Here is a 19086-nt window from a genome sequence, read left to right as displayed (position 1 = left end):
CATCACAGCCTCTCTTATCTTGACGACATCTTTGACAAGGCCGATTACCATCGCAAGAGAGTTTACGGGTTCCTATAGAGGACATGAGCTGAAGCTGCTGGCTACGATGTCTACTCTGCCCAGTCAGACTCACGACACGCCCTGCATGCTAAGTTTGCCCTCAAGCGTTTAGCCGGGTAATTTCTCTTCTCTGGTATTGTCGTCGGCGTCATATTCCCAAGCTTTGAATTAAGTCATTGAGCTGGAATTGTATACACTATTTTGTCGATCTCATTATGCATATTGACCAGGATACTAGATCAAAGTCACGTTTACAATTGCACTGAAAACAAAGCAGGATGGGGCGTAGGTGAGGGAGACAAATAGATAATGTACCGGCGGAACCAGCCGGCGGTGAACCTCACTAGTCTGGTTTTTTCAAGCGGTTACCACAGCCAGATTTTCCGTCTACTGACTGGGCTCAGGTTGGCGAGTATGTTAAAACGAATAGAGAGTCACGTGCATTTGGTGTTAGCATTGGGAAAAGAGATTGCATAGAATACTGTGTCCCAATCGCAGATACTCAATTTGTGGACAGAACATCAGCGAGCAGAAGACTCTACGAACTGTCAGCGGAGTCCAGCCTCTCAGTAATAAGCCGGTAAACATTGCATACTGGGGCATTGGATCTGTGGTGCTGTCTGCTGGCGTTGGAACACTGGATCATCAATGGCGAGCCACTCGGCTTTGGACATTATCAGGCTGACACATGAGGATCTTAGCGGCAATTAGGAGCTCAGATTTATGCATTGTATTTCTATTTGCCTCGTCTTGTAGAGACCGGTTACACGCTATAATGTTATTGTTCTATGTAAATGCATCCTTCCCGTATTTACCACTTGTTTTGGGCACCATCACTGCAAATTGCCAAGAGAAATCAGTATACTTTGAATCTAGTATATAATAGGTCAAACAACTCACTATCTCATTTGCTTACCACCATGAGTCTCCCTTGTCGCCTCATCGATGACCTTTATTAATCCGGCTGGGAAATACGCATGTGTCAGCAATCTACGTAGCTGGCTTGACTTCGGGGGCTAAGATCAGGACTCACTAGTTGATTCATCGATGGTCAATGGAGGCAAGTCTACCCCAGCGTTCTTAGCAGAAGCTTTACCCATGTCAGTTTGGGTCCATCCTGGATCAAGAGGGAAGATAACGAGATCGGGTTCTTCGTAATGAGCAAAGTGACCCAAATAACTGGCTCCAGCTTTGCTGATGCCGTAAGTGACCTCGTATCCTCTTGGCACTTGATCGATAGTAGCTGATCCGGAGGAGATGAAGATGAATTTTCCTCCTTTCTTGACGTAGGGGACGGCAGCTTGGAAGAATGCAAGGAATCCAAGAACCTAAGCCAAAAAGAATATTAGCAAAAGTCTAATGTTGTAACATGGCTGGAAGTTTTACGCCGAGTTGAAATTCATTCAGTGTACACTCACATTGACTCGCCAATGCTCCTCGAAGGCCCAAAGGGGCACATCACGAAGTTTTGCATATCCTTCTACCAACAAGGTAGCGGCGTTACAGATGACCTAACAGCAGACTATCAATTATCTGCTTTGTTCAGACAGGCGGCGAGGACTCACAATATCGAATGAAGTTATGCCTTTTGATTTAACTTCCTCGACAGCCTATGTCAATGTCAGCATTCGCGCAAGAAGCAGGCAGCAGATAAGCTCACCTCAAGACAGCCGTCTTTCTTTGCTTGGTCCATTGTAACCACAACCACTTTTGATCCGGATCCTACATCGACTTTTGGCATTCTGCTTGGGTCTCTAGCAGTCACTACGACTGTGTAGTTATCCCTGGCAGCATATTTTTGCACAAGACCGAGTCCGATACTACCGGAAGAAGGAGGTTAATGGCGCTCCACCGATAAGGCGCAAACGCAGCGAACTTACCCTCGGTTACCTCCTGAAATGAATACTGTGGTCATGATGTACTTTGCAGTGCTTTCAGCGAGTTGTTTAATTGATCGAGAACAAGTTGTTAGATGTTAAGAGCTTTCAGTATGAATGATAAGTCATGACAAAAGGAAGAAGTTGACAAGTTATCGTTCCCAACCAGCTATCCATGCTTCCGATCTGACCGGGAAATTGTCCGGCCTAGTACGGTTTACCAGAGACCCGCGGCTCGGTTGGTTGTGAACCGAAAGGAGTCCGGTTTAAAATTGTCCAAAGAAATTTGGTAGCCGACAAATTCATCGGTAAAGAAATTTCGGCTTAGGGGCATTTTTGTTATATTTAGAACGGATTAGCCACGAGAACTGCCAATCGACGCTAAAACCTCTTTGCCGCCCTGCCCTCTCATGACACGCCCAAGGAATAATCATGGTTATCTGCCCGTGGAGATCCAAAGGGGTAAACGCCTCAGCGCCCAGAATTCCAAGCAAATATGACGTAAATACCCTGAGCTGTCAAATGACTTCATACGGCGCTCCCATTCTGCGACCTTCCCTTCCGAGTTATACATCGGCCCGATCAACTTTGAAATGACTTCCGACCAGATATTCGGTTTCCTCGAATTGATGGCCCCTGTGGGGTCACACAGTCTCGACTTTATATAAGCCCTGAGGTTGAAATGGAAGACATTTTCATCCCTTCTCTTTCATGAATATTCTGCACTCAACAATAATAACGATGGCGACTCACACACTCAACGATGAACCGTCTCTGGAAATGATCTCCAGAGATGTCGACAGTAACCCAGATAACAAGAATGTTGGCGAGCATATTGAGAACAGCGCTCATATTGTCGACCCCGGGGAAGTCTTTGAGACAAAATACGGGAGTAAGTTGGAGCCAATAGCATAAAAGAATTACGCTGATGAGTTCTAGATTTGAATAAGGTTCAATCTGTCAGGTCTTTTTGGAAGGCTATTCTTTTTTGCACGATCCTGTTATGGTCTGCATTGAACGATGGAGTAGGTCGATCCGGTCTTGCAATTCCGCCAAGTGCTGACAGGGCATTGTAGTTCCAACAACAAGTCCCCGGTAACATCTTATCTCTGCCCGCGTTCGTTGCCGAATTAGGCGATGTTGTGGTAAATGGTCAACGGTCTGAGAGTGCGAAGGTTGTCTCCTACTGGCAAGGTTTCGCCGAAATGTCCAAAACTCTTGGAATGTTCGCGGGAGGAACTCTGATGGACCGATTCGGTCGAAAGTGAGTGCTGCTGAAATCGGACAAGTGCTTTTGGCTAATCCCTGTCCCGCAGGCCTGCAATGATTACATCTTTGGTCATTTTACTCGCTGGATCCATCGCGGAAATCGCCGCTCAAAACTGGAGAGACTGGCTAGGCGCTGCCATTCTCGTTAGACTCGGGGTGGGGCTCGCTCAAACCATCCTTATCACCTATGTTTCGGAGTTGGCTCCTTTCCAAGTTCGAGGTTTCATGATCGGAGCGTATCAAGTACTTTTGACTACTGGTCAATTAATTGTCGCCGTTGCCGCGAAACTCATGGAAGTCCATCAACCCACAAAGTGGCGACCCTTAATCGCTATTGAATTCATGTTCACTGGAGTGCGTGACTTTCTTTTCTCACGAACAAGTCCAAACACTAACATACTTCATAGGTTTCCCTCATTACCATCTGGTTCGTGCCCGAGTCGCACATCTTCCATGCTCGAAGAAACGAACATGACAAAGCCAAGAAATCAATGGTCTCACTCTACGGCACCGCACCCGGTTATGATGTTGTAAGTCATCAATTTGAAGTTGTATCAGAGACGGAGCTGAGAAATCATCGTTTGTAGGACTGGGAATACCGAGTCGTGCAAGAAGGTATCGAGGTGGAGCGAAAATTATTCAGTTCGAACGGGGCTAGCTTCTTTGACATCTTCCGAGGTAACAATTGGCGACGAACTTTGGCCGGTTCTGTCGGTATCTGCAGTCAATGGGCCGCTGGTGCACCAATCGTGTTCAGTTACTCTACAGTGAGTTCGCTCTGAGAAGCTGTCACCCCACTGTGTTGACACCAATGATAGTATTTCTTCACCGTCGCCGGACTCGACAACCCATTCCTTGTCTCCATTCTTACGTGAGTATGAGGTCCCTCAACGCTTACGCCGAATGCGAGCAAATCAGCTGACTCAAGGTCTGCAGTTTCCTCTTGGGTATGATTGCACAAAGTTCTGCTCTTTGGCTCTGTGAGATCTTCGGACGTAGACCTCTTCTCGTCGGGTGAGTGATTTGTTTTTGACATACCAAATTATGAGCTAATTCGTGATGCACAGTGGTTGTTTCTTGATGTGTCTCTTCAACGTCGCAATTGCCTCAACTTCATTCTCATCATCAGCTGCAAGCGGAAAGGCTGGACTTGCATGCCTTCTGTTATGGGTTATCTGCTATGGTCTATCTGCAGGACCAATCGGTTTCGTTGCGGCTGGAGAAACCTCAACACCTCATCTCAGAGCTCAAACTACATCATTCAATCTCGGTTGTTATGGTTTAGGATTGTAAGTTTGATTTGCCATCATGGCGCTTGTTATGGAGTGCTGATGAGCTACTTGCTGCAGCGTTGTATTCCAATGGTCTATTTCTTACATGATCAGTCCTGATGCCGCGAACTTGGGTTTGAAGGCTATTTACATCTGGGCTGGTCTTCTTGTGCCAACTACAATCATCCTTTACTTGTTCTACCCTGAGGTCAGTGTTATCTGTCATTCTCAACGAGACTCCCTGGCTGATGGAATTCCATATAGACATATGGTCGTACTTACTGGGAATTGGACGAGCTTTATGAACGCAAAATCCCAGCTTGGCGATTCAAAAACACCAAGACCTCCTCCGAACTGGCCGGACAAAAACACAAGAACCTCGTTCATTACGGCCACTAAGCTTGGATACCCATTGGTGTCGTCATCCTTTTGTACCCCATTTTCTCGAATGAAAAAAATCTTGTTTTGTCTGCTCCAATTGGAACATAGTTCTAGGAAGAGGTATCTTGCAAGTAACATCTCATAGTATATTTATCTAAATTATTTTGAATGCAACCTGTTTCATATGTCCGAGTAACTTTCCAATGTACAACTCTGTCACACTGTATTGACGTTGACATCCCGATCGGATTACATTGAAGCTGAACCCCGTATATATCCACTTTCGGGGCTGAGAGGTGTTTTTCTTTTTAAAAGGCTCCTACGTCAAGGGATGCTCCATCTAAGATCTCAGGATGAAAGGATACACGTGATTCAGACTGTTAGGGCACACGAATAAATATAGCAAGGGATTTCGCTCAACCGTCGGAGACAGGTTGATGATGTTAAGAATATCACTAAAACCCTTTTTTCGTCATCTCCCGAGTTCAGGTCTGTCGTAAAGCAGAGGATTTACTGTACCCTTGGTTCTAGCTGGCAACTTTCAGCCACGTGTTCAGTGCGTTATGAGGGAGGGAACGTTCTGCAGTCTTTGCAGCCTTCAACATCATGCGAGAAATTTAACTGCTCAAAAAGGTGAAAATCCCTTCACAACACGGAAGTCCCCTCTAATGCATCGGGAGGCGATTCATTAGCGGTCTGGGTGCGATTTCAGCTTGACGCTTTCACACTCAGCGTGCAACTCGTCACAGTGTCACAGAAAGCCTGTCTCTCAAGTTCAGCGATCGTTGGATGTTACGATCGGTTGAAACGCTTGAACGCCTTCAATCAATGGTCCAAGTAATCTCAATGCCTCAAGCTCTTTGCAATAGTGATAGAAACAAAATGCATATTGCGGAGAATGCCTGGAGACAATACTTATCAAACATCTATATAGTTCAATGATTACGCCTGGGGATACCGGCGGTTTGTGCCAAACGTTGATATTTAACTGCCTTGGGAATGACCATACCTTCTGATAGCTCACTGACATTCTCTCTGAATAGTTCTTGCCATGGCGTCTGGGATTTAGGGACTTTGAATGGACCCTTTTCTTTTCTTCTAGCTTCTAATTCTTTCGGATCAACCTTGATGTCTGCACGTCCACGCGCCAAATCTATCCTAATGATATCCCCATCTTTCAAGATACCGAGGTTTCCACCGGTAGCCGCTTCGGGGGAAGCATTGAGGATTGAAGGACTACCAGATGTACCGGATTGCCGACCGTCACCGATGCAAGGTAGCTCAATGCCTTGTCTAATCAATCGACCAGGAGGTATCATGTTAACGACTTCGGCTGCTCCTGGGTATCCTTGTGGACCAGCCCCTCGCATAATCAAAATGGTCCCAGCTTGAATATCGGCTTCTGACTCAATTCGGTGATGATAATCTTCTGGACCGTCAAACACGGCCACTGGACCTTCAAAAGCCATCGGGTCATCTGGGTTACTGAGATATTGTTCACGGAAAGCTTGACTAATCACAGAAGTCTTCATGATAGCGCTGTCAAACAAAGATCCGGAAAGATGAAGGAATCCAGCTGAAGTTTTGACAGGTTTCTCAATGGGTCGAATAACTCTTTTATCGGTGGAAAAGTCCCCGCGACAATTGTCCCCAATGGATCGGCCTGAGACAGTCAGGGCATCGGGATGAGGCAAGAGATTATGTTTGATGAGCTCAGCAGCGACGGCTGCACCATGCTCAAGATCAGCACGCCGAATATACCGAAGTAGATTTAGTGACTCACCTGGTAATCCACCAGCTCGATGATATTCCTCACAGAGATATTCTCCAGCAGGCTGAATATTGACGAGTAATGGGAGCTCGTAACCAACTTTTTGCCAGTCTTCGTTGTTAAGGGGGACTCCAATATGCTTAGCAATAGCGTTCAAATGGATAGGTGCATTGGTGGAACCTCCAATAGCAGTGTTCAAAGCGATGGCATTCTCGAATGCTTCTCGAGTTAAGATGTCAGAGGGCTTGACATCCTGACGCACGAGGTCGACGATCCGATGTCCAGTTTGATATGCGCATGCACCTCTTTCCCGATAAGGAGCGGGAATCGAAGCACTACCGGGAAGTGCCATACCAAGAGCTTCAGCCAAGGCATTCATTGTGCTTGCCGTTCCCATTGTATTACAGTGTCCCAAACTATGAGAGTGAGATATCAGCTTTGTATCTTTCGATTGATCGTCGGTCTCACCTTGGAGCGGATGTTGCCACCGTCTGCATCAATTGCAATTGATCGATCTTGCCTGCTGCGAGCGCAGCTCTTGCGTCCCATAAGACGGTACCGGAACCTACAAGACGACGACCGGCATATCCTACTCGGATTTATCAGCAGAAGTTCTTTATGTCTGATAGCCCCCAAGAAGGGACTTACCATTCAACATAGGTCCTACGTTCATACAGATTGCAGGGATGTTGACGGTGGCGGCGGCCATCAGCAAGGCAGGGGTACTATGACAAGTGACAACCATCAGCATGTGTTAAAATCGATACCATCAACAAGCTTACGTTTTGTCACAACCAGTAAGAAGCACTACTCCGTCCATAGGGTAACCGAAAAGTACCTCAACAAGTGACAAGTATGCGAAATTTCGGTCAAGACTGGCGGTTGGTCGTTTGGTAGTCTCTTGGATAGGATGGCAAGGAAATTCAAAAGGTGTACCTCCAGCAGCAATGATTCCGTCTCGGACACGCTTAGCGAGCTGTACATGACCGGAGTTGCAGGGCGCCAAATCAGAACCAGTCTGAGCGATACCGATAATGGGTTTGTGCTTGTTCGCAATTTCATTCACTGAGCAGTGTCAGCTTAGTATGCACTACAGTAATAAGGAGCTATTTCATATATGAAACTCACTTGTGAGACCCCCATTCAAGTATCTCTCTACGTAAGCTCCGCACATATCTGTTAACGATATTAGCCTTCATTTGTCAATGTTTACATCATACTAAGCTCAAACCCACCATCAGAGGGGTTGTTCCACCATTGCTTAGATCGCAAAGGTACTGCAGGCTCTACTCCTTCGGGCTCTCCACGATCCTCAGCAGGAGCGGTAAACGACCGTACTCCGAGATTGGTTTGTTCCAGGATATCCCCTTCGTCTCCGCCGTCTTCACGTAATCCACAGGTACAACCTTCGCAAGGCATGTTTAGAATGATTTTTGAGTGTTGATTAAATAGCGCGATGCTGGAGATTGAAGTCTCTAACGTCAAGATAACTTTTGATCTCGAGAAATTTTGCTTCCTCAAGCAAACATGTTCAATTTTGAGAAATTGGTCGTCCCCAATTGGGCGATAGGTATCCCGGTGCGAATCTCCCGATCCTTCGGCTTCCAGATACCTTCGGTTCGGTGTGAACCGGATGCCGAATGTTTGTGCATTATACCTCCACCCCATCCGATCAATCCGAAATTGTAAGAATTCACCTAATCTCATCTGTCTGGCAGTCTGCATAAATTTTGCTCGATAGTTTATTTAAATTCATACTTGTCTACTTGTCTAGAATTCCATCCTTAATTACACTATCACAAACAAAAAGCAGTCATCATGACCATACAAACCACATACAAGCTTAACAATGGATTAGAACTTCCTTCAATCGCCCTTGGTACTGTGAGTGCTTCCCTAGGTCTGTCAGCGTATGTCCAGCTGATGGATGCTATTCACAGTGGATGTCCGCGTGAGTATTCATTCAGCGACTAGAATGAGCTTCTTCTGATATGTGCATATAGTCCCGGAGAAGTTGAACGAGCTGTCAAGCACGCTATCGAGGTAAGTCCGGGTAACGCATTATGTGGATCTCGTCATCGTGACTAATTTATGAACTTCATCAGAGCGGCTATAAGCACATTGAGTATGTCCAGCTGCCTTTCATCCTTCCGATGACCGCTGACTTGTGATCGTCAGCTGCGCATGGGGTTACGGAAACGAAGCCGAGGTTGGGGAAGGTATAAAAGCTTCAGGCGTACCTAGAGATCAAATCTGGATCACCTCTAAGTTGTTCGAACTTCATCATAAGCCAGAGCACGTCGAACTTGCCGTCCTTGACAGTTTGAAAAAGCTTGGTACTGATTACCTCGATATGTATCTGCTTCACTACCCTGTCAGTACATGTACAATTTAATCAAAGATTGCGCTTCTGCTGACCTTAGTATCCTATTTAGGTTGCCTGGAAGACAGTGGCACCAGAAGGAGTTTTACCCCAAAAAGAGCATACTCCTATGGTTGATGGCAGACTTGTCATTGATATCCCTCTCTCAGAAGACTTCCTTTCCACCTGGGCTGCAATGGAAAAGGTCAGTCACCTTTTTACCATCATATCTTAACCGCGCTGATAGGGTGATTCAGTTGGTTGAAAAGGGTTTAGTACGATCCATCGGTGTTTCCAACTTCAATATCTACAAGCTTAAAAAGCTCATCGCTGCCGCCAAGATCAAGCCTGTTGCCAGTGAGTACCTTTGTACAGTTGCAGTTGACCGATGACTAATCCACATCTTCGCAGATCAAATCGAGCTTTCCATCCAAAACCCTCAATTCGAATTCGTTGAATGGCTTCAACGTAACGAAATAGTGCCTCAAGCATTCTCTCCTTTGGGAGGGTTGGCCGGTCAACATCTTCGACAACACCCAGCTGTCCTTGAGATCGGAAAAAAATACGGTGTTCACGGAGCCGTCGTTTTAATCAGTTGGCTCCTTGCCAGAGGTATTCAACCTCTTCCTAAGAGTGTCTTCGAAAACGAAATTGAAGCCAACATCAAACGTAAGTTCGATCTTGTTAGCGAGTTGATGCCAATCGACTGACTCTGGTGGATAATAGCTGTTGACCTCACTAAAGAAGAAGTCGAAACATTGTCTGCTTTGGCTCGATCTTTCCCAGCCAAACGAGTTGTAAACCCCTCTTCAGGTAAGCATATCTCTTTTACTGTATTCTGAGATACAGAAACTAATTGATCCTTGTAGAGTACGAGCCATTCTACGATGTTTACCAAGAGAACCACCCAGAATTCAGCGACACAGCTCAATTACTCTTAGAGAAAAACGGCGCCTAATTCCGATAAACTTGGGTGACCACATAGATACAATCTCATATACCAAAATGTATGCAACGTAAATAGAAATATGCCGCACTTCTTTGTCCACCTGCTCTACGTAAACAAGACTACTAATCTCTCTGATTGTTGTGCCAGTCAAAGATGTGCGATTCCTGGCTACAGCCAAGTCTGAGTGCATGCCTTTTCAATACACAGCTGCAAATATGTACGTTTATTTGAGCGCAAAGTTTGGCGTCTATTCATGCTATTGGGGATTGCTTAAGTCGTTTGTGAATCTACCTCGCTAGCTAACTGGAAACGATGGCGGATAGGTACATCTCAAGGTATTCAATTGCCGGTATCGAAGACTTTTGTGAGCTCCACAAAGATAACCTATGCATATGATATCATACTACTCTCGCTATACAAATAACCTTCCTGCTCTATTTAAATCGGTATTCAGTTGTATGTGTATATGTATCGCCAGGAGAGAGAACGCTCTGCTGGAAATTTGGATGATGTATCCAATCTGGCCATAGCTGAGTTTCAAGGCATAATCCAGCTCGATAACCATTCACGGCACCTCCAAGCCCAGGGTTCTTAAGATCCATAGGAGCTCCGTCGAAGAATTGAATACCTGGTTGGTCGGTCCAGCATTCCATTGTAAGATCACCATTGGAAGAGATAAGCTCAGCTCCTCGGTGTAATCCACTCGAGACCGAAGGTTTTCGGAGAACGTAGTTCAAGTCGTAATGGAAGGGTTTGCCAGTTTTTGAATCGGGAAATTCGACTGGGCGAGATTTAGTGAAGTCAAATGGTGTTCCTGCGACATCTGCAAGTTCACCTGTGGGAATGAGATCTTGATCTACAGCGGTATATTGATCTGCATCGATAGTGAGTTTTTGTTGCAGGTTGTCATGGACAGACGATCCTCGTGCTCCATCCAAGTTGAAGAAAGAATGATTGGTCAAACTGACTGGAGTCTTATTATCGGTTCGAGCTGTGTATTCTAGTTTGAATACTCCGGTAGAAGGGATGGAGTAAGTGATAGTTGATTTAAGATTTCCTGGAAATCCTTGATCACCATCTGGAGAATTGTATCCTAAAGTTACGGAATTTTGATCATGATTTTCCAAGGTCCATACTCTATGTCCTAGTCCGCTATTTCCACCATGACAGGTATGTCCTGTTGGCTCGTTTGCCTCAATGTTATATTTGACTGAGTCGAGCTCGAATCGACCATGAGCAATTCTGTTGGCGACTCGACCGGCTACAGCCCCGTGATGCCACTGTTTATTGGCGACATAACCACTCAGCGCGTCGAATCCCAGGATAACGCTTCTGGGTTCTATCGAGGTAGGTACCGAAAGGTCATGAATAGCAGCACCGAATGTGATTATGGTTGCAGTAGTTGACCCATCGGGCGACTTTATGTCAATCGCGAGAACGTCCACACCGTCGTGGTTGCCGAAAGTCCTGACTGCCATGATCTAAAATATGTGCGTATCTTGTGCGTACAGTGCTTGTCCCAATATTTGAGCGTATGGATGGGGATGATAATGATAAGCTATGCACCTCCGCGAAAGAGAAACTTTCGTGTCATCTTGCATAAGAATTACCGATGCATCTGCTGCATCTCCCGGGAACAATGGCATGTCAAAGCGGGTTTCGGCTTGACCTCTAAGGCATTTCGGCGTACACCCGAACCGAAGGTTTGAACCGAGCATTTCTATGACGGCATTTCTGTTCGGGTCAATACTTTTTCTCGAAATACGATTCTTGTCAATGATGGTGAATGCTTATGGGCATTCTCTTGCTTACTGAGCTTAAGAGAGACTCTATTTACTTCATCCATTCGACTGAAGATTGAAGCAGAAAACCAACTTCACCATGTCTGACGCCAACATCAAAATCGCATTGTTAGGAACCGGCATCTATGCTGAATCCGACTACGTACCTTCTCTTCTGCAAGATTCGCAAAAACACATCGAAGTAAAGATCATCTGGTCGCTAGATCAGACAGCAGCTCAAAGATTTGCTGATCAATTCAAAGCTGCTGGTCGGGCTGAGCTTCAAGTCGCCATTGGAGAGGCAGGTATCGAACAAATCCTCAACGACACCGAAATTGACGCCGTGGTAGTCGTTTTACCATTTGCTCATCAACCTCCTTTGATCAAGCGATTCTGGGCTGCTGGCAAACATGTATTGAGTGAAAAACCTATCGAAAGGGACATCGAAGCTGGTCTTGCTTTCGTAAAGGAGTTTGAAGATAATTGGAAGCCCAAAAATCTAGTTTGGCGAGTTGCCGAAGGTGAGTTCAAATCATACCCTTGTTTTCGAACATGTCATAGATATCTGTTCGCTTGCTAACAACGAACCAGATTATGACCATGAACCTATCCACAAAAGGGCAGCTGAACTCCTTGCAGACCCTGCCATGGGTCCTGTTCTCTTCTGGGACCTACAAAATCAAAATTACTGCCCCGACGGAGATAAATGGCAAGCAACATCGTGGAGAAATGTTCCAGACTATCAAGGTGGTGAGTTATTCTTACAAGACTGCATTCTAACCTTGCTCATTGATTTGCTTCGTGGTACCTCCAGGATTCTGCCTTGATGGTGGTGTACATTCTATCGCAATGCTTCGAGTCGTTCTTCCAGATCCTCCGGCATCTGTTATTGCTTCCGCTTCCTTACACCGAAAACATACCCCTCCACACGATACCATTGTTGCTCTTGTCCTTCCCGATTCAGGAGCTACCAAGGAACCAAGCGGTACTTCTAGTAAGCTTGACATAGCTCGACAACATTCAGCCAAACTTCCTGAACCAGGAAGATCTACACCGGCCGGTACAATCACCTTCACTTGGGCATTACCTAACATCGAGCCTCGAGCTCCTCAGAACCTTCAAGTCTTGAATATCACATGTCTCAATGGTAAATTAACATTAGTCAACAATGAAGGTACTCGTACGTTGGAAGTAGTTCCTGCTATTGGTAGTCAGGTTAAAGCGGTTAAAGAGACAAGTCGCAAAAAGGGAGTGGAAGTTGAATTAGCTTATTTCGCCAGAGCAGTACAAGCTACGAAGGCAGGACGTCCTATCGATCCAAAAGAAGATTTTGGTAAACCCATGAACACTGTATGGGATGTTGCCGTAATTCAAGCAATGCTCCAATCAAACGGGGAAAAGGTAGATATCAAACAGCTCATAGCCCAGTATGCATAGAAAGACTTGACCAAGTCGTATAGAATCTATATTGCTCTATTCATTTCATATCTCCTCGGTCATGTTAATGAGAAGCTTGAGCAGGATAGTAATTTGTTTCGTTACATAGACTTGCATTTTGACGGCAAAGGGGCGGATCGCGGCTCATACACATACACATACACATACACATACACATACACATACACATACACATACACATACACATACACATACACATAAGCCATTTACACACATACCTTAGAGGAAGAATGCCAGCATCGAATTGGGTGTGATGACTTCAGTGATAGCAAACTTGGATGTAGTTGACAGAATGCATAGCTATTCATCTATCCGGTAAAGTGCATCTACGAGAAGAAAGAAATAGGGTATATTGAAACTAGAATTTGCCTTTAAATCGAGTTCGTTCTTTGCCTTTGAAACCTAATCCCTTTACAACGAATAGATCTCCATTGGATGGATGATTTTCTATCTGTTCATCTGTAGTTCCAGTCTTTGCAGATGTTACATAAAGCTCATCCAGATTAGGTCCTGTTGTAGGAATTCAGGGCATTAGAAAACGTTACTTCTTTGGCTCGAAACTCTTGAGTAGAAAGACTTACCACCCCAAATGCAAGATGTGATATTTAATCCTTTTGGTAAATGTACGATTAAATCAATTTTACCTTCTGGTGTAAATCTAATAACTTTACTTGATCCCCATCTTGCTGACCAAATATGATATTCATCATCTTGACACATTCCATCAGGTACTCCCAAAAATTCATCATCTACATTACTAAATATAACTTTATTACAAACTTTGCCAGTATCCTATTTCGTTTTGTCAGCTTAATTTTCATTCTTCTGGATTTTAGGTTTATCATCAAGATAAGACTGACTATATCATAATCGTATTTACCAATTTCTTTTCTTAAACTATCAGTAAAATACCTATTTTCAAAATTTTTAATTTAGCTTGAATCAAAAGAATCGAAATACGATTTACAACTTACAAAGTTTTATTATCTTTTGTCCAACCCATACCATTTGATACAGTTAAATTATCTAATAATAAATCGGCAGATAATCCTCCATCTTTAGTTTGAGTAACAGAATATAAACCACCTCCAGCAGATTTTGGAAAATCTTCTTCATTCATCATTGTTCCTACTATCCAACGTTTTCCTGTTGGATCTACACAACATTCATTAAATCGATTAAATCCTTCTAAATGTTTAAGATTTAATGATAATCTTTTATAAGTTGAAGGTGAATTTGTAGGTGGAAATGGTAATTGATCAAATTTTATAAATGCAAGACCATCTTGTAAAGCCGCTAAAAGCTAATATCCACATTTTTCAATATCTACAATATTAATTGAAAAAAATTCCACTTACTCCAGAATCATCTTCTAGAAGAGCTAAAGCAGTAACATTTCTATCAAAAGATTGAAATCCATGTATACCAGTAGACGGTTCATAAGTGAATATTCTACATCCTATTATATCTACAAAATATAATCGTTGTCTGATTGCATCCTGTTTGGAAGGAAGACAACGTTTAGCTTGAGAGGAGGAGATGAAAAGATTGAACACCAACCCATAGTGATCCTTCCCCTAGTTCACAATTGTATTTGAGGAGAGACTCCTGTTGTACTACTGTCTTGACTTCCATATTGTCAGTATATACTCTGGTCTTAGTTCAAATTGGTTGTATCTGGCAGACGAGACTACCTAATGATCAACGTTTGTATAGTCTGTCTCTACTTTCTGACCTATCAATATGGATATGCAAAGCAGTCGCTTTCCATGTGTATGCCATGAAGATGCCTGCAATGATTTTGTCAGACCGAACGAAAAGTCGGATCTCACTTTCAACAAACTGGCGAACTTTCTCTCGGTTCGCAATGATCCGATCAACTTCAGGGTGATTGTTTCCCGAATACAACAAGCTTATCGGCAACCGTGCGCCCGGTCCGACGGTGTCAAAAGTGGGGCGGATCCTTTCATCATGTTTTCCCCACTTTCCATATTGCACAATTTCATTTACGGTACATGATCAGCTTATTCATGAGTGAAAAGCTCAATACGATCAATAGGGTTACTACAATTACATCATCAGGGCTGTACAAAGAACATTCTCGAATATCGATGGCCTACAGCAGACAAACTTACATAGCAAAGCTGTACATGGTTTCTCACACATCTCGCCATCAAGTTCGATATTGAGACCTTTAGCTCTTGATACCCGTGCTTGCTCTTTCGCCATATCCCCCATCAATGACCACACTTTCTCCCTTACCATTGTTAAGTAATGGCATCTTACTAGATCTTCCTATACTATAAAACGGATGATCGGATAAAGTTTGCTTTACGTCTTGATCCAAAGAATTTCGCTCATACCCTTCTATATCATTTGACTTGAAATTCTTAGTAGGTTTAGAAGAGAGCCATAAACCAGTGATGATTTTCCGTTCTTTCTCGTATGTATCGCTACTCCAATTTGATGAATTATCATGTGAATACGATGAACTGCCGCTCTTTTCAGGGGTCGAAAGGATCTTCCTTTCTTGTTGAGGGTTTTTTGACGTTGTAGGTGAAGTCTCTTTCGAGGAAGGGAAAATGAATGATTGACCTGGAGTAGTCAGATTTGGACTAGGTATGATAGGTGAATTGAAGATCATGAAGTCTGTCAATCCATCTGTTTGTCTGTCCCCCTTTTCCGATTTCATTGAATCAATACCCGCAACTACATCTGGTTTTGAGCCCACATCAGAACGGGGATTGGTAGAGTGATGAAAATACCTAGGTGATATTTGACCGCATCGCTTGTTTGGAGTAATAGGTGAGGTGGGCTGTGGCGGAACCGGAGGTGCAGTTGTAGTCATCGCAGGATTTATTTGGCGTCTAGGTCTCGGCGGAGGTAGTAATCCAGCAGATTTTGGGTATTCTCTTCCTATCTCGCTATCTCTCCCCACCGCCATTCCACTCAGCGAGAACAGATCCAATGGTGTAGGTCGAAATTTGGTTTGGGGGTATGGAGAAGCAGTTTTAGTAGTTCTAATCCCGATACCCAATGATAATCGTAATTCCTTGCCATCGGAACGAGATTTGGATCGTCCGAACTCATACGCTGTTGTCCAGTCATCCTCCACTTCTTTTTCGATTCGAGCTCCAATTCTGGGAACTACTTTGGTATCATCAGGAAGCGAAGTCATCTCGCTTCCGGCAATTGAACTTAAACTACTTTGAGAACCTCTTCTTCTACTTCTAATAGCTTTTCTATCATCAACTCCTATCTTACTCCTTTCGGAAGGGGGCATGATGTATCCACCTTCTGATCCTTGACTGAACGATTCGTTTTTGGCTTGACTGTACCCTGTATGATAGATATATGCCGAGTCCATACAGGAATTAGATGCACTTCCAGAGAACGATGATGTCCTCTTTTCTGATCTGGAAAGGTTATTTGATGCGGCATCATCGAGAGCAAGGAAGGAAAGAGCAGACATCTGGCCTTTTCGTCCTTCTTCCCTTTGCGCTCGAGAAGATGCAAAGAGTCGTCGGGGTTCTTCTCGAGGTACCAGTCGAGTAAGTGGTTTTGACTCTACACGAGACATGGGTGAATTGCTTCCGGCGGAAGCAGTCTTAGGCGATGTTGATGGCTTCTTCGGATGGAGTAATCGTGTAGGCAGTCGTGAATGAGCTAATTGAGCAAGTGTGCTTCGCGGTTGAGAGCTGGTTAAACGAAGAGTCGAAACATCTGGCAAGGCTGGGATTGGTGGTAGTGGTCGTTGATGGACAGGGATCGTGGGTGACGACATACTATTCAAGCAGAAATACAATCTCATTAGCAGAACTTTCTCCACAGTATGGGACGTTAGATTGCGGACCTACTTTCTGAGAGGTGTGAGCAGCCGGTTGTCAGTGATAATCACTGAATTTGCTTCTTCCTCTCTATCTGTAGTTGCAGGCGAAGAAGAAGGTGAGAATACAAGTGGTACTTTGACACCTGGTTTCTCCTTGTTGTCCTTTCTTTGGACCGGGGTTTGGGGTCGTGATTGCATTTGGGAAGATGAAGCCATTCGATGAGAGTGCTTTGAGAGATGGATATAATTTGGCTTGTCGAGCCGCGATGCAGCTCGAGGTGGGATTGGTAGTGGAAGTAGTTTGTTGGGAATTTGAATTTGATGGTGATCGAGAAGCGATTCTACCTCGGCCCTGACCGATCTCTTATTGTTCTCTGAATTAAGGTTTATACCGATACTGTTGTCAGGTGTCTCCACGTTATTCTCCGCAAAAATCGACCGCTTATCGTCTTCGCGTGTATGTGACTGCATCGATTTCCGTTGTGTAGGTAACGGAGGTAATCCACTTTGGGGTGGAGGAGGGCCAGGCGGAGGCGGCGGCGGAGGTCTTCTCGCTATTGGAGCAGATCTTCCTGTCTGGTTTTGCTCGGACAATGGACGATTCTGCTGGATTTGAGATTTCGTTCGCTTTCGATACTCTGTCCATTCTCTTATAGAAGGTGGATTACTTTCTGATATCTGCGAGAAACGCCTATTATTATTGTCGGAAGTAGCTTGGGTGGAATATGTGGTTGATCTTGAACGCGTCTTAGAAGGTGTTGAGTGGCCTGATTGGGTCAAAGATGGTATGTTTTCGACAGCTTTTGGTTGACCTGTACCGTATCCGAAACCGTCTCGCAGCAAGTGTCCACTAAGCGTTTCTAATACATTCAGAGCTTGCAGTTCCACATCGTCTAGGTTATCGTCTTCTGGACCAAGCCATTGATTCAGCGTTGACCTATCCTCGGCCGTCTGAGACTCTTCCAGAGACAACTGAAGGGAAGAGCGTGAATGAGCGGGTAGAGACGAGTGAGGTGGACGTCGCGATTGATTTGATGAAGACGATTTGCGGGACACAGTAGGTCGAGGTAAATAAGTATTCGTCTCTGTCATGAGAGATGGATTTCTTTTACGCGGAACATGTCGATTATCCGAGGACAGCGCAAAAGTCTGCTGAGAATTGCTTTGTCGAGGTGGGATGAATTCTCGGTCAATGATCACTTTCGCAGATTGATTGATTTCATTCCAGTGCCAATTGTCGTCTTTCTCTTGCTCGTCAAAGGGATATATATTGCGGCTGTGATGCCTTTCCGACGGATTCATCATAGGTAATTTCAGTGTATCTCTTTTACCCTTTCCTCTCTTTGATATATTCCTTCTAATTTCACTTCCCTCGTTTTCGTACGCCTCGAAAACACCTTGAATACTAGGTAACGCGGTCAAGGAATCTTTAGAGAAAGTAGATGGAGGGGTAGATCTTGAAAGTAGTGAACATGCCTGGTAGCCGGAGTCCTTCGCTATAGCCGAGGCAGATCCAGGCGGACTTGAATGGGAAGTAGGTCCCTGATGTATACCAGCCGAGTTGTTTCTGCTTGATACAATTGATCGCAGATCTAGAGCTGCTGCAATGGAAGGGAGGAACGAGTAATTTTCGGGTTTGGATGAGGTTGGTCTTTTCGAGCGAGATTTGATCAAAGGCATTGTACTGCTTAGTGAGTTTTGTGGTTTGCGTTTGGCGGTAGTGTGAAGGTTTTCACTTGAACCGCAAATATTGGTACTATTGCTTTTTACTACAAAGGCGTTAAGTGGTTCATATGATTTTGCCGATCTTGGTGTAGGTGGTAATGCTTCTAATGTAGGTAAAGAGAGTAGAATAGCAGACGAAGGTGAAGTGTGTCTTTTATATAAGGAAGGTCGAGCTGCGAATGGATGCTGATAAGTTGACATGGGTGGATATGTGATCGACGACATACGTTGGTCATGATAAGAAAGCCCGATCAATGCGATTATTTATGAAAGAGCTATACGAATCGAGCTGAAGCTACAGGAACGGCCATAATTCGACTATCGGTGAACACCTATTTCACTCTGAGTGAGCA

At 44.5% G+C, this 19086-nt stretch overlaps 8 protein-coding genes across 8 annotated transcripts; 3 read left to right on the top strand and 5 right to left on the bottom strand.

Moving 5' to 3' along the window:
* Window positions 1–871: 871 nt before the first annotated feature.
* I206_101026 (uncharacterized protein) lies at window positions 872–1975 on the bottom strand (the record flags this gene model as incomplete). Its single annotated transcript, XM_019152080.1, has 7 exons — window positions 872–896; window positions 961–1024; window positions 1094–1388; window positions 1479–1571; window positions 1626–1670; window positions 1721–1880; window positions 1941–1975. 7 exons carry the CDS (start codon window positions 1973–1975, stop codon window positions 872–874), a joined length of 717 nt encoding a protein of 238 aa, XP_019014218.1.
* Window positions 1976–2678: 703 nt separating this feature from the next.
* I206_101025 (uncharacterized protein) lies at window positions 2679–4876 on the top strand (the record flags this gene model as incomplete). The annotated part of the gene is made up of 11 exons (XM_070202318.1): window positions 2679–2829; window positions 2877–2962; window positions 3014–3201; window positions 3254–3560; window positions 3614–3736; window positions 3794–3973; window positions 4025–4077; window positions 4143–4220; window positions 4274–4495; window positions 4556–4685; window positions 4742–4876. The coding sequence occupies 11 exons, from the start codon at window positions 2679–2681 to the stop codon at window positions 4874–4876; spliced, it is 1653 nt and encodes a 550-aa protein (XP_070058419.1).
* Window positions 4877–5793: 917 nt separating this feature from the next.
* I206_101024 (dihydroxy-acid dehydratase) lies at window positions 5794–8048 on the bottom strand (the record flags this gene model as incomplete). Its single annotated transcript, XM_070202317.1, has 7 exons — window positions 5794–6584; window positions 6642–7045; window positions 7098–7218; window positions 7278–7354; window positions 7412–7694; window positions 7758–7805; window positions 7865–8048. The coding sequence occupies 7 exons, from the start codon at window positions 8046–8048 to the stop codon at window positions 5794–5796; spliced, it is 1908 nt and encodes a 635-aa protein (XP_070058418.1).
* A 399-nt stretch (window positions 8049–8447) lies between these two features.
* On the top strand, window positions 8448–9949 carry I206_101023 (uncharacterized protein; the record flags this gene model as incomplete). Its single annotated transcript, XM_019152083.1, has 10 exons — window positions 8448–8513; window positions 8570–8580; window positions 8633–8672; window positions 8735–8754; window positions 8808–9003; window positions 9065–9196; window positions 9249–9348; window positions 9403–9660; window positions 9718–9804; window positions 9861–9949. 10 exons carry the CDS (start codon window positions 8448–8450, stop codon window positions 9947–9949), a joined length of 999 nt encoding a protein of 332 aa, XP_019014221.1.
* A 425-nt stretch (window positions 9950–10374) lies between these two features.
* On the bottom strand, window positions 10375–11418 carry I206_101022 (uncharacterized protein; the record flags this gene model as incomplete). Its single annotated transcript, XM_019152084.1, has 1 exon — window positions 10375–11418. One exon carries the CDS (start codon window positions 11416–11418, stop codon window positions 10375–10377), a length of 1044 nt encoding a protein of 347 aa, XP_019014222.1.
* Window positions 11419–11821: 403 nt separating this feature from the next.
* I206_101021 (uncharacterized protein) lies at window positions 11822–13158 on the top strand (the record flags this gene model as incomplete). The annotated part of the gene is made up of 3 exons (XM_019152085.1): window positions 11822–12242; window positions 12313–12471; window positions 12536–13158. The coding sequence occupies 3 exons, from the start codon at window positions 11822–11824 to the stop codon at window positions 13156–13158; spliced, it is 1203 nt and encodes a 400-aa protein (XP_019014223.1).
* Window positions 13159–13537: 379 nt separating this feature from the next.
* Window positions 13538–14814, bottom strand: I206_101020 (uncharacterized protein; the record flags this gene model as incomplete). Its single annotated transcript, XM_019152086.1, has 6 exons — window positions 13538–13689; window positions 13761–13971; window positions 14040–14091; window positions 14154–14482; window positions 14538–14678; window positions 14740–14814. The coding sequence occupies 6 exons, from the start codon at window positions 14812–14814 to the stop codon at window positions 13538–13540; spliced, it is 960 nt and encodes a 319-aa protein (XP_019014224.1).
* Window positions 14815–15373: 559 nt separating this feature from the next.
* On the bottom strand, window positions 15374–18934 carry I206_101019 (uncharacterized protein; the record flags this gene model as incomplete). The annotated part of the gene is made up of 2 exons (XM_019152087.1): window positions 15374–16964; window positions 17037–18934. 2 exons carry the CDS (start codon window positions 18932–18934, stop codon window positions 15374–15376), a joined length of 3489 nt encoding a protein of 1162 aa, XP_019014225.1.
* Between the last annotated feature and the right edge of the window lie 152 nt (window positions 18935–19086).

This window comes from Kwoniella pini, chromosome 1 (genome assembly GCF_000512605.2).
Source record: "Kwoniella pini CBS 10737 chromosome 1, complete sequence".
NCBI lineage: Eukaryota > Fungi > Basidiomycota > Tremellomycetes > Tremellales > Cryptococcaceae > Kwoniella > Kwoniella pini.
Note: the sequence above shows the minus strand (reverse complement) of the source record. Positions and strands in the feature narration are given on the sequence as shown.